The following is a 13489-nucleotide window of genomic DNA, read 5'->3' as shown; positions in this document are numbered from 1 at the left end:
TGAACCACGGTGTAAGCTTTATTCACCAATATGCACGTAGAGGCGCCCCCCTGAAAGGTGCTGTAGCCTGATAATTTAGTGTCTATGCCGGGCTCCTGCAGGGCAATGAGTGCCGGCATGTCTCCTAGGGACTGCAGATAGAGCTGGAGGTGTGACCGTTTTTTCCAAGCTCTGAAACCCCTGCAGTTCCATTGGATGATCTGGAATTTTTCAAGGTTTTTATCATTCCTATTAGATCTGCTAGCCATTTTGTTCTATTTATTTGCGGGCGAGCGGACTAGCTCTGGCCGGGAGCCAGCGCAACCCCAGCGAGTGGCCGCACCGACCCACCAGCTGCAGAGCCTGAACCATGTTCCTCCGCTGCCTGGCGGGAGGCGGTCTTACGTTTGAGGTGAGGGGATTCGCAGCTAGTGGCGTTCTTAATCTGGGTGCTAATCCTGGGCTGCACGGCTTTAAGGACCGAGTCAGTGACCTGGGCCATAAGGTCGGGAAGTGCTTGCGTTAAAGCTGCCTTGAACATGTCCTGGAAGGAATCGCGGACTGCTGACATGATTTGATTCGGGAGGGCCGCCACTTGCTCCTCCAGTTGCTCGGTTTGGCGCTGCAGTGCCTCTAGGCCGGCGACGCGCCCAGCAGATCCAACTACGGTGTCCACGCACTGCCGCGAGACGCTAGTGAGGCAAGATGTTACGGATGATCCGTCATCCTCGTCATCTGGCTCAGCTTCTTGCAGTGGTTCGGATGACCCGGCCTGTTTGGCCTCTAATTCTTGAATTTTGCGCGCTAGAATTTGGTTCTGGCACCTGAGCTCCTCTACCTGCTGCTGTAGGGCGGTTTCGGTAGGGGAGGGACGGGTAGGGGGCCCGGAGGCTGTCCTACTCCAACTGCTCACCTGTGGTTGGACGGGTGCCAAGGGCGGGAAGTCCCTGGCGTTGAGGACCGGGGGCACCGCCTGGGTCGCGGACTTGACAGGTTTCGATGTGCCGGGTTTGGCCTTGGTTTCCTGATCGGCTGGCGCTTTCTTGGCCTTGGGCGGAGGAGCCTGCTTGGGCCCCGTCTTTGTCTTCGGTTTGGATCCGGATGGGGAGCTTGGTTTGATGGCTTTCCGGAACCGCCCGGCACAGCCAGGAGCTCCGGTAGGGTGGCCGCCTCCGCAGATGAGGCAGCTCGGAACACAGTCATGTTCTGCCGGGCCGTCAGGAGTGGCATCGGGAACCTGGACTCCGCAGCGTTGCAGCGGCCCGGCTGCGGTCGCGGGCACGCATCGGCCCGATGGCCCACTGTGCCACAGCGGTGGCATGCTGGCACTGTTTTCTTGTACAGGCGAACAGGGAGCCGTTCGTAGCTGTACAACACCGTCCGTGGCACTTTGGTCCCCGCGAAGGTGAACACCGCAACCGGGGTTCCCCCTAGCTTGCGCACAGACACCACATTTTGTTCCGCACTGAGTTTTCGTTTAACGCTTTCAGACGTTTCGTCTGGCGAAAGTCACGACGCCTCGACAGAACGCACCGGAGAGTTTAGGGTGTCCCCGGAACGGTAGCTCGCGTTCCCCTACCGGCAGCACAATATCCCGGAGTAGCTTCTCCGCGGCGTCGACAGATTTCAGTGCACATACAAGGACGTTTTGGTCCCAAATGGGCCACACCTCAAGTCCAGCATTTGCGTCGTCCCCGAGGATGCTGCGGACTGCAGCGCCGGCTCGTCCAGGACCAAAAGTTGCCTTGAGGTCGACCGTGTTTCTTGGTTTCAGCACCACGACGATGTCATCTTTTTCAATGCGCGGCGTGTTCTGCGGCCGCCACCGGAGTTGCTTGGAGCTCTTCGAGGCTGCGTTCAGTGCACTCCCGCCCTGCGTATGCGCAGAGCTAGCCGGCGCCTGCTGCTGGGTGGCACCAGCACCAGCGTCCCTCGATGCCGCCGCCGGGTTCTTCTTTCCGCGCCAGACGCGGACCATATCTTGGAGGTAATCGTCCTCGGTTGGTAGAGGATCCTCGCCTTGAGTCGTATCCTCGGATTGATGGGTATCCATTGTTACGATCTGCAAGGACTGCGGGTCGTATCCGGTGACTTGATTTGGAGCCGCCAGAGCCGAGGGATCCCCGACCGGGGCCATCGCAGGCCCCGGCGCCGTTAGGCTTAGCACCACCGCGGCGTGACGAAAGCTTCAAATGACCGAAAAGTGGTCAAAAATTGGCCCCACCTTAACAAACGCGGTGTAGACGGGTGCCGCTGAGGTTCCTGGAGACGATGATACCAGGCTTGCAGGGGGAAAAGTTGGTGTATCGCAACTGATTGCGATCTGTCACGGAGCCGACGCGGTATGCGACCGCTCCCGTCACCGACCCTCTCCCTTCTCTCAGTGGTTAGTGCGCTCGGCTACTGATACGGAGGTCCTGGTTTCGAACCCGACCGCGGCGGCTGCGTTTTTATGGAGGCAAATCGCGAAGGCGCCCGTGTGCTGTGCGATGTCAGTGCACGTTAAAGATACCCAGGTGGTCGAAATTATTCCGGAGCCCTCCATTACGGCACCTCTCAATTCCTTTCTTCTTTCACTCGCTCCCTTTATCCCTTCCCTTACGGCGTGGTTCAGGTGTTCAACAATATATGAGACAGATACTGCGCCATTTTATTTCCCCCCAAAACCAATTAATTATTATTATTATTATTATTATTATTTTTATTATTATTATTATTATTATTATTATTATTATTATTATTATTATTATTATTATTATTATTATTATTATTATTATTATTATTAATATTATTATTATTATTATCGAAACGCGGCCGCCGTGGTAGGGTTCCATTCCGGGTACTCCGGCTCAGTAGCGCACCGCGGCGGGTTGTAGTTGTTGCGACTGACCGAAGAATTAATAGGAAAGTGCAGGGAGGGGGGGGGGTGCTGCCCTGTGGCTCAGGCTGAGCCACAATCGCTGCCACGTGCAGACAGTGGGAGAGTTGAAAGATGTGAGAGGGAAGAGTGAAAGAACAGGTGCGCGTGGCAACAGCTGCGTCCGCCGAAGCGACGATGCTGGCTGTAGCAGATACTCCCCAATTCCTCCCACACACTCGCCATTTGTACTGGCTGCGCAGTCTCACAAAACCCTAGGTAGCACCCCGCCCACGTGCACAATAGGTGATGGAAATTTCCTTCTCGTGCCCCGACGGGTGAATGCCACAGGGCGTTCGATGAACGGCTCCACCGGATCCGCCGCGGTGGCTCAGTGGTGAGGGCGCTCGGCTACTGATCCGGAGTTCCTGGGTTCGAACCCGACTGCGGCGGCTGCGTTTTTATGGAGGCAAAACGCTAAGGCGCCCGTCTGCTGAGCGATGTCAGTGCACGTTAACCCCAGGTGGTCGAAATTATTGCGGAGCCCTCCACTACGGCACCTCTCTCTTCCCTTCTTCTTTCACTCCCTCCTTTGTCCCTTACCTTACGGTGCGGTTCAGGTGTCCAACGATAAATGAGACAGATACTGCGCCATTTCCTTTTTCCCAAAACCAATCATTATCATTAACGGCTCCACCGGCGCATGGCGTCTCATTGTCACCGCAACGGCATATGGGAGTTCAACGTCCCAAAGCGACTCAGGCCATGAGAGATGCCGTAGTGAAGGGCTCCGGAAATTTCGACCACCTGGGTTTCTTTTACGTGCAGTGACATCGCACAGCACGCGGGCCTCTAGAATTTCGCCCCCATCGAAATTCGACCGCCGCGGCCGGGATCGCACCCACGTCTTACGGGCCAGCAGGCGAGCGCCATAACCACTGAGCCACCGCGGTGGCCAAGATGAATTTCCGCCTACACTCTGTGACTTGTGCAGCTTGTCGTCTGAGAAAAAGCTAAGTTCTTCATCGCGAGCCATTGTAGGTGATTTTTCAAGCAAACCACTCGGAGCCAGTATTGAAAAAGGCGATTTTACCGCCAGAGTTCTGAGCAAAGTAATCTGCAGTCTTTTAAAGTGCCCCCACGTTGGTTTCACAGGGTCGTAGAGCGCACTTACGTCATGAGGAACACGCCCCTTCCGGATGCAAAAGGCGTAGCGTCTTTCCCGGCAGGTAGCGTACACGATGTGACTCAGTAGAAAGTCAGAGACGAAAGAAGATGAAGACACACTGAGGGGCCCAATGTATAAGAAATAAACTTCATTAAAACGTCCTGTTTGGCGAGCTGGTAGTTCATATTGATGTAGAAGAGTTTATAGCGCAAACAAAGGCAGGGACAAGAGAGGCGAGACAAACACAGCCGCTAACTGTCAAATTGCTTCATTGGCGGAAGGCCACACCTTATATAGCCTGAAGGATCGGGAGAGAAATGATCATCTTGAACCAGTTGCTATTGTGTGTGAGACAAGGAAAAGACACAAGAGCAACGAAATGTTGCAGCCCTGTTGAAAGTTTCTTTGCCCGAGAGTTTACTGCATCTTTTGCTGAAGGGTCCTAAATATGGTATGCAACCTGGTGTTCCAGAGCATGAATTGATTGCAGTTAACTGCAAAGTGGCTCTGAAGGCGAAAGACGAAGACCGGGACCATTGCCCTCTTGAAGGCGCGGAGAGCATGAATTGATTGCAGTTAACTGCAAAGTGGCTCTGAAGGCGAAAGACGAAGACCGGGACCATTGCCCTCTTGAAGGCGCGGACTGCTTGCGGAAGTTTGCTCCAAAACATCCGGACTTGCGCAGTGACAGTATCCTTAATGGCGGGGTGTCTTTCTTCAACAGCAAGAACCTGATAAGGAACGAGGGTTTGCTGTTTTATCCCAAGAAATTTGCAATCAGAAAGCGCAGGCAGCTGTGCACAAGGATTTTCTCCCTGTCAAGAAAAGGGAAGATTAAGACGAGGATTATTGAATTTTGTACGAGGTTAATCCTGAATGCACTCGCCACGGACATTCCTAACAACAGGCGCAACAGCCTAACCCTTTTTTTCACAGTAGAACGCAAAAACTGGAGAATCTGTTTCGGACCATTGTCGGTGAGCAGGGATCGTGGCAGATAAACGTCAGCCAGTTCTTGTTAGATGAGCTTAAAAGGCTTGTCTTGGACAATCCCTTTATCACGAAGAAATCAATCGATGCCTGGCAGCTTATTAAGTCTAATGAGGGCATTGGCTTTGGTTTTTCAATGGATATAAAAGACCATTTTTATTCGCTGCCCAAAGATCAAATTATACTGTCGGTTAAAAATGCTTTGAAGAAAACGGCGACGTGTCATTCCAGAATTCAGCAGGATTGTCTGCAGATAATTTTATACCTTTGTTGCAGTTTTACTTGAACGCTACTTTTAGCTTTTGATCACTAGCCTTTTTTTCAAGGAAATGGTATTTGCACAGTGTTATGTATAGCCCCCATTCTTTCAGACATCTTTTTAGATAAGGTAGATAAGCTGCTGGAGCAGAATTTTAATGATGGGGGGGGGGGGGGGGGGCAGTTTTGAAGGATTTTAAGTATGTAGATGATTTTTGGTACTTTTAAGAAAGCAAGAGACCGTCACCTACGCCTCTACAGCAGGAGAAATTTCATATACTTTTAACAAACATGGTCTTGGTTTCACTTTACCCATGAACTGTCTGAAGTTTCGGTTTTACAGATTTTAGACCTTAAATTAACGTTCTGAGAAGGACATGTCTGCTGGGGCTATTACCCACGAGCAAAGAAAGAGTTGTTCCCGTCTGACTCGGCGCACTCCAAGACCTTCAAAAGAGGAATAGCGTCGCTGTGTTTGGAATATTGTCTCCAGAAATTGTGCCCATCAGATGTTTTAATTGTGAGGTAATCCGGCTTTTGGCTGCAGGGTTCCCCTGGTCGGTTCTGACAGCCGTCTCTTAGACCATCCTTCAGAAGTTTGAACCTGGAACAGAACGAAAAATGGCTGATGCTCACCGCAAGCGCCCTAGGCCTGAGGTTGTCCCCTACATCCACAAAATCTCGCACAACCTCGAAAAAGTCGCTATCAGGCACGGTGCACCTGTTTTGTTCTCGGCTGCCAACAAGTTGGGAAAGCTCGGCCCACGAATTTGTAACGCTAAACAACGTGAGTGCCTGGAAAAGCATGACAAGCCATAAGTAAGGCGTTCCACTGGAGTGGTTTATTCCATTCCCATGTCTTGTTGAATGTTTTGTGTCGGCCAAACTGGACGTTGTGTCAATGACCGTCTGGGGGAACACGCCCTAAAATTAGAAAATAAAAATGATAAATACAAGCATCTTGTTGCACACGTTAGTAAATATGAAGCATGTGTGGCCCGGTTTGAAGAGATAAAGGAGTAAAGACAGGACGGCACGAATTAGTCCAGAGACCTGCCACATAAAGTAGCATCTCTGTTCGCGGCTGAGATTGATTTTTAATGCAACTACCTTTTGATTCACGGGGAAGATAAATGGAAGTCTTTTCGTGATATAAACCTGCCTACCCGCGCATGCGTACTACTTTGCTGGCTATTTTGCAACTCTTGTTTTTTTTTTGCATTGTCATTTATTTTCCGACCCTTCGCCCTATATAAGGTGTGCCCTTCCGCCAATAAAGCCAGCTGATAGCGTCTGTGTGCGTGTCACAGCTCTTATCAGTTCAAATAAGAATAGCTTTATTGTTACAGCCCCTCCCCCCCCCCTAACCTGCCCTCTCCGGCAGGGCACACAGGCCTCCGGGAGAGGAGTAGGGGGTTTACTTACTACTAGACTAACTCTACCAACTCGCCCAAAAGGAAGTTTTAATGGAGCACAGGTTGACCACTTCTTCAATGCAAATTGTGAAGGTCTCATCTAACTGCTGGGAACGCTCGAGCAAGCGGTGTTCGGCGCGTAGCTTTTTGCACAGCAGGACGTCCGAACACTTCGGTAAGGTTCGCCTTGAAACCAGTATGCTTCGTGGTTTCGAAACTACAGGTTGGCAACGCCGGTCAAATAAAAGGTGACGTTGTTCAACTTCGTAGCATCGTCCCACTTGTTGTAGGTGCGCACCCGCTCGTATGATGTGAGCCAGTCTTCAGCAGTATGATCGTCAGTCCCGCTGAAGAGGGCGAAATGCCGCTGGCGGAGGGAGCCGGAACACAAGACTGCGGAGCCCACCTGCACGGCTTGGCGGTTGGAGTCTTCGGGCCTATCGAGCGTCGGTATCGCGCGGCTGAGGAGTTACAGGGTGGTACGAGGATAGGAAACTGAACCTCCACCAAATGTAACGGCGGCTTAGGTCAGCGCTTAGGTGGCGGCGAAAACACAGTCCCTGGTCTATGAGTGTCAGCAGACTCTAGCTCTGAGCGATGGCAGTGCGGCAAGGGAAAGCCCATCTTCTTCGCATTCAAAAGAAACGGCTCCTGTCACTGTAGAAACGCCCAAGAAAGCAGTTTTACGATGACCATGCCAAATAAAAATGCCGGCATTCACATGGGTCCGTCCGGATGTTGAATGCGGGAGCTATCCCACCCAAAGCAAAAACCGACAGAACCGAAACCCTATACCGACAGGGAACGTTGTACGGCTTGTATACGCGCCGAGATTGCCCAGGAATAATGCAGTAGATGTCTGGGCAACTCGGTACGGTGTCCTTTTGAATTAACCAGAGCGGGAGACAAGGACATGAAGTACAGACGGCAAGTGCTGACTCGCCAATAAAATTTATTGATGCAAACGGAGATTGCAAAGCAGCTTCAGTGGAATAAGATCTTGTAGCCGGCTGACTTGTCGCGATGCAATAAAGGAAAGGGCCGGTTGGCACATCGCCTAGATCTGATTTTCTGCTTTGCGGCCTTCTTAGTCATTTTTGTTCTCGTATTCTTCGTCACGGACAGTTAGTGAGCGTGTAGTTAGCGTTACAGTGTAAATTCTAGCTTTAGATTCCTGAGATGTTTTCAGCTCTCTACGACGAACTGTTCAGCAGAGTAACTCGCTGTCTTTTGTACATCTTCCGAAGCATTTGATTTGGTGCCCCCATCGTGCAGTGCTGCTCGTGCAGCCTGCCTTCTTCTCCGAATATCTGGAGGGTGAGGGTAACATATCTCTTTCCTTTATCGAACCTCTTAACCTAGAGGTACTTGGCAAGAGCTCCGTCACACTGCCTGTCAGCAAAGCTAGTTGGTTTGTCATCACATTGAAAACGGCGCAAACTTCGCGAAGGACGTAGAGTGGGAAGACGAGATACAGGCCCTATGTCTCGTCTTCCCTTTCTCCGTCCTTCATTAAGTTTGCGCTGTTTTCATTGTGCTGTCAGCAAACTTGGAGGCTTCGAAAGTTACAAAGTGGACGGCATGATAACGTATGTGAGAGCTATATGAAAGACAACTGAAAACACAGAGATAGCCATTATCCCTTTTAATTTGTACTACGTTTGTATTGTTTTTTTGTCGAACTTCTTTTGTCCCAACACGGAGGCGCGGCAATGGATCACCCAACACTGTACTGAGCCCGGCAGTGCTTAAGCATTTCAACCCATCCTTTGATGGCGCGTGCCTGTTCTGTGGGGAAGTGGCTGACACCGTCCACATGGTTTGGGCGTGCCAATCAAACTCATGTGTCCCCCCAAACCCAAATCTCACCAGAGAGGACTAGGAGGCGGCCCTTCTCGGCTGTCAAGACTTCAAGACCCAAAGGGCCTTGGTCCAACGGACACGAGGGTCGCTGCTTGACAATAGGGCCCCGGAATCGGTGCTCCACCTAGTATTGTGAAGGGAATTCGGGGCCAATAGGGCCCCAAACCAATCACCTCTCTGCCACCAGCTAATGGTAAATGATTTTCACCACCACCAAGAATCATCCTGACTATGCCGTAATTTCATGCGGGATGATTTTGGGCTACTTTAGATTTATCTTTCGTAAGGCTAATAGAACCAACCAATGTTACTGAAGCAGCCTATTGCTTTAGTTCAGAGCAGTTTATTCTAACACAGACAAGACACATTTCCTGATGGTAGGCCTTCCACTTCTTGTCATTGCGGTCTTGGGATAAAGCGATTCTTGCGCCAAAAAACACACCGGCCATCAAAGGTGGAATGCCAGACCATTCGTTTGCTGAGATCTTGGACCGCGTTAAATAACTGCAGGCGATTTAACGTCATCCGGACTCCTCTGCAGAACCACGTCACATAACCCTTGCGTTTCATTGGTGCGTGGAATACACTAATGAACGATTTTGGTGTGAATGCGACACAGACAGGGAGTGCTTCGTTAGTGGTGGCACTGAGCTGCTGAGGGTGACCCCCGATTCGTCGCATGGCGTTTGTTTCTTTACCTCACAGGCCTGCAACCAGACAGGGTTCGTAGCCCGTGCTAATGCTCAAGTAGGAGACGGAGCCCACTATGAGCGCCACACCAACGCGCAGAACATGACCGTGATTCGAACGTACGAATCCGAGTCGACTATCCTCCGAACGGTGAGACATTTTCAAGTTTTCAAAGTCTCTAAAGCTTGCCTCATGGCGTCAACATTTAATGTCATACTTGTGAGCGACTGCGTGTTATGCACTTGTTCTGCCATATTGTGCCATTAGATGCAAGAACAGGGTGCTTCCCCTGTCTTAATTATAAGGGCCGAAATGGCTTTCAATTATTACTTGCTCCATGTGAGTTGTGTTGAGTTTATGGCGCATAAGCATCTAAGACTATCATGAGCCAAGCTCAAGGTGTAGGAAAATTGTTTCTGCTGAATTTTATAAACACGTGAAAAACCGTCACTGGTGTACAGGGCCTGAAACGTTTGTTCGTATTTTTTAGCAATGACAAAGGAAATGAACTTTAAAGTGGCTATTAGTGAAAGCTTTAAAGAGGGTCAGGTAACCTCGGCAACCATCCTTGCCTTGGGCGAGGATCTCGAGGCACCCAACCCATCAAATAAAATACCTCAGCCCTCCTGTCAGGAACAAGAAGGTGGCTGAGCTGTATCATCATATGTAGCAAGGCGCAGGGTCGGAATACAGAGCTTTTCAAGGAGACCTGCTTCCCGTAAAAAGCTAAAAACATTGGGAGTGTCAGTGAGTGCATCTTGACCTGAAATTAATGCTGGGTGAAGCGGAATGCGTTCTGTGTGCATGAAGTAAAATACTTTTTCCTCATTGATTCAAGTTCTGTGCAAGAGAATAAGGCGTGGTGTACTGTAATTTCATCTCCGAATTTTTCACAAATATTTTTGTTTTCTTTTGTTAGTAGGAAGTTGTGTGTAAGGTGCGTATGTCAAATACAGATACGGCCTAAAATTACTTCTATGGTGTCGTCGGCGTCGGCCGTGAGCGAAAAACTCCAGAAGCATTAATAAATAAAACCGAGTACGAAATTGACGCGTCGAGTCAGAGAATCGAGCCAGGGCCTCCGGAGTGCGAGACGAGCACGCTAATCACTCCGCCGCGCCAGCTCGTTGGTTTTGAGTAGTGTTCCTGTATATGCTCCCGCAGAGAGCATATACAGGAACACTAGTCAGTCATAGTGTTCCGGTATATTAATGCTGAATTCACTGTCGCCCTACCATATTCTTGCCTTCCCCGTTGGCTCAATTGGTAGAGCGAATGCTCCGGTGATGCGGCGGTCCCGGGCTCAAACACTGGACCAGGGAGAATTTTTCGTTAACTACAAAGTTTCTGTGGAGGCTGTATAGCTTTCCTTTGTAGGCTTAAGGCTGCGGTTGGTTGGATGTCTTTGAGCAGTTGCTCCCTTATTACAAATCTACTCCAACCTGGGGGATTCCCCTAAACATTTGACCAAAATAGTACAATCCCTATAATTTTACCTTGCACCTGAATCAAGCCACTTAACAAAATTGGCGGTGGTTTAGCTCTGGTTAAACCCGGAGTGACGCGATAGCTAGAACTGGCCGAGTGGAACTTGCTAAGCTGAATTGCAAAATATGTCTTTCGCTGCTCCGTTTCCCTGGGCGTTCCTTCTTCCTCTTCGTCCCACTAGACAGGGCGCATGCGCACAGCTGTGACCGCTCGGTTTCGCCGGTGCGCCGCGCCGCCGGCAGCAGCAGCTGCTCCGCACCACGTAACCAACTGAAGGATCGAAATGCTACCGTAATGTAGCTATCGCTAGAAAAATATACCGACTCTCAGTCGGGCCCGTCCGGGATACGAGACCGGAACCTCTCGCGCCCATAGCGAAAATCGTAACCCTCGATCAACGGGCCACGGCGTACGTATAGGGTGAATATTATAGCCTGCGTCATGTTAGCGCAGAGTTTAGACTTTCCTGCTTCCGCAGCAGAAGCCTTGGTTCTTGTAAACCAGCGCAATGGCTGGAAGCCAAGCAAGGAAGGGACAAAACAGCCCTGAACTAACAACAGAATGATTTTATTCAGGACACCAGTTGAATAGAAGCCTGCTTCCGGTCGTAAAGAGTAGCAAATTGGGCCTGTTGATAGGTCATGATGAAGTGTTGGTAGCGCGAAGACACAAGGGCACAGCGGAGGAGTGGACGGGACAAGCGCAAGGCGAGGGCCCGGTGAAGGCCGCCAGTAGTTTTCCCCTTTCTGTGCGTTTCTGGCGATCCGAGAAAGCTCGACGCAGATTAACAGCTAAAGAGGAGTGAAAACAGGTGTGGCTGTGTGTTATGTAAATAGCTGTTTGTTTCGACTTCGTCACGGTATCTAGCTGCCCTGCAGTATTATCAGTTCGCAAAAAGATAAACACAACTGTTGGTAATAATGGAGGCACAGTTATACAGCGTGAAAAAAAAAGCCAGAAAGCTCCATCTGCTGTCTTTACTTGTTTTAAATTCTTGCCGTTTCAAAATCGCTCCTGGTTTTTAATCGATTGCATGCCGTGGCGACGAACGTTTCCTCCTATGTCGCGTGCAAGAGCCGCCAGCTCCTGCAGCCGGTTCTTCCAGAGGGCCCACAAAAGGAGCTTGTGAATACAAGAAGCTCCGAAGGCACTGAGGTGGGCATGATGCCGGCCAAATGTTGGATATTGAGTGAATCGAAGGGTCGGATGCCCTGTTCATAACCAAACTCTATAGGTGCGTCATCTGTTCATAACCAAGTACGGCTAGCGCGTGTTACTCACGTCTTACGTTCATGCCTTTGTCGCCGGTGGGATATCGACATAATTTCAGCTGTCAGACAAAACGTATGGGGTTTCTGTTTGACTGCATTCGCTGGCACAAGTCACCAGTATACAAGGTGTTTCACCCTACACATTCCTAAAAATAGGATTTTTCAGTTAGAAGAGCACTTTTTTTTGGCATAGCATTGTCAGCGGTGTAGTGCATCAGTATACAGCTAATACGTGCTAACTAGCAGGCTGATTAACTAATATTGAATAGTTATCTTTTTAACTATTACGCTCAGGTTCCTTCATTATTTAGAGCCGTGTAGCCCCCGTAAGTAATATCCATATCTGTTTTTTAGAATTTAGAAAACGCGGTTACCCTCGGCGCTTTGGTTCAGCAAACTTTGGTTTTTTCGATGAGTTACGTGCACTGGAGAGGTTGATTTGTCTGCAAGCTTCTCGAGAGCGCATGTATTTTGGCGCCATGTAGGTAAAATTTGTTGGGACACAGCGCCGAGGGTAGCAGCGTTTTCCAAGTTATAAAATCTGATATCGATATTACTTACGGTGGGTTACACGCCTCTCAATAATTGAGGAGCCTCACATTAATATTTGTACAGTTAACTTCAATGTTAGTTGACCATCCTACTAGTTAGCACATCACAGCTGCATTGTCATGAACTACACCGTAGACAGTACTATACCGAAAAAGCTCTCTTCTAACTCAAAAAGCCTATTTAAAAAAAACTGCGTAAAATTTTAGGTGAAACGCCCCGCATATCTGTGCCTCTGTGCTGTGCGTACGTGGCATGATAGCGGACTCATTGATATCGTGGGAATGCTTTTTTACTCGCTCAATCGCCGTCTCTTCGCAGATTGAAAGCGTCGTATCCGAAATGCCGAAGAACAGCGAAGCCATATTTGGATGGGCTTTAGTCGACATGAACTATGAGGACAGCGTCGGTCACAAGTGTCCGGTATACGCCGAGTCAGAGGCCTCTTTTGCGAGGACAAGGGCGGTGCGTCAAGTGATGTTAAAACGCGAGGGATACGAACTGCGGAAGCTTCTGCACATATAACGTGACCTCAAGTAAACTTCCTGCAAACTGTATTTTTTTGCGCTGTGCCGCCAATGTAAGATAAGCGTGTAAGTAGTATAGTAAGCGTTTTTGAATTAAAATAATAAAAGGCAGGAAAAGATTTTTGCTAGCCCCGGCATCTGCCCTCGATACTGAAGCACCTGAGCCGGTGCAGCGGAAATAAAGGATAGCAGGCAGAAAGGAGAAATCAAATAAAGAGGTGAGGGGACAGGAAGAGAGGATAAGGGGAAAGGTAACATACACAAACTATTTACACGATAAGAAATGTGTTCAGGTTGTGCGCGTGATTAGTAATATTTGTTTGCAAGTGTGAAATAGGAAAATAGATAAAATGCGACGGCCTTGTTATGTTGGTGCTCTAATGAAAAACGGCATGTAAAATGTCCTCAAATGATCTGATGTTAGCGTACACGAC

At 49.6% G+C, this 13489-nt stretch overlaps 1 protein-coding gene across 1 annotated transcript in view; it reads left to right on the top strand.

Moving 5' to 3' along the window:
• Positions 1–13489, top strand: part of LOC144125626 (uncharacterized) — a 210576-nt gene that overhangs the window by 48558 nt on the left and 148529 nt on the right. Inside the window, exon 10 of the mRNA XM_077659194.1 lies at positions 9236–9370. Coding sequence (XP_077515320.1) covers positions 9236–9370 — 135 coding nt within the window. The remainder of the gene's footprint in view (positions 1–9235; positions 9371–13489) is intronic.

The sequence above is a fragment of the Amblyomma americanum genome, chromosome 3 (genome assembly GCF_052857255.1).
Source record: "Amblyomma americanum isolate KBUSLIRL-KWMA chromosome 3, ASM5285725v1, whole genome shotgun sequence".
Lineage (NCBI taxonomy): Eukaryota > Metazoa > Arthropoda > Arachnida > Ixodida > Ixodidae > Amblyomma > Amblyomma americanum.
The sequence above is the reverse complement of the archived record's forward strand: the minus strand, read 5'-3'. Positions and strand labels throughout refer to the sequence as shown.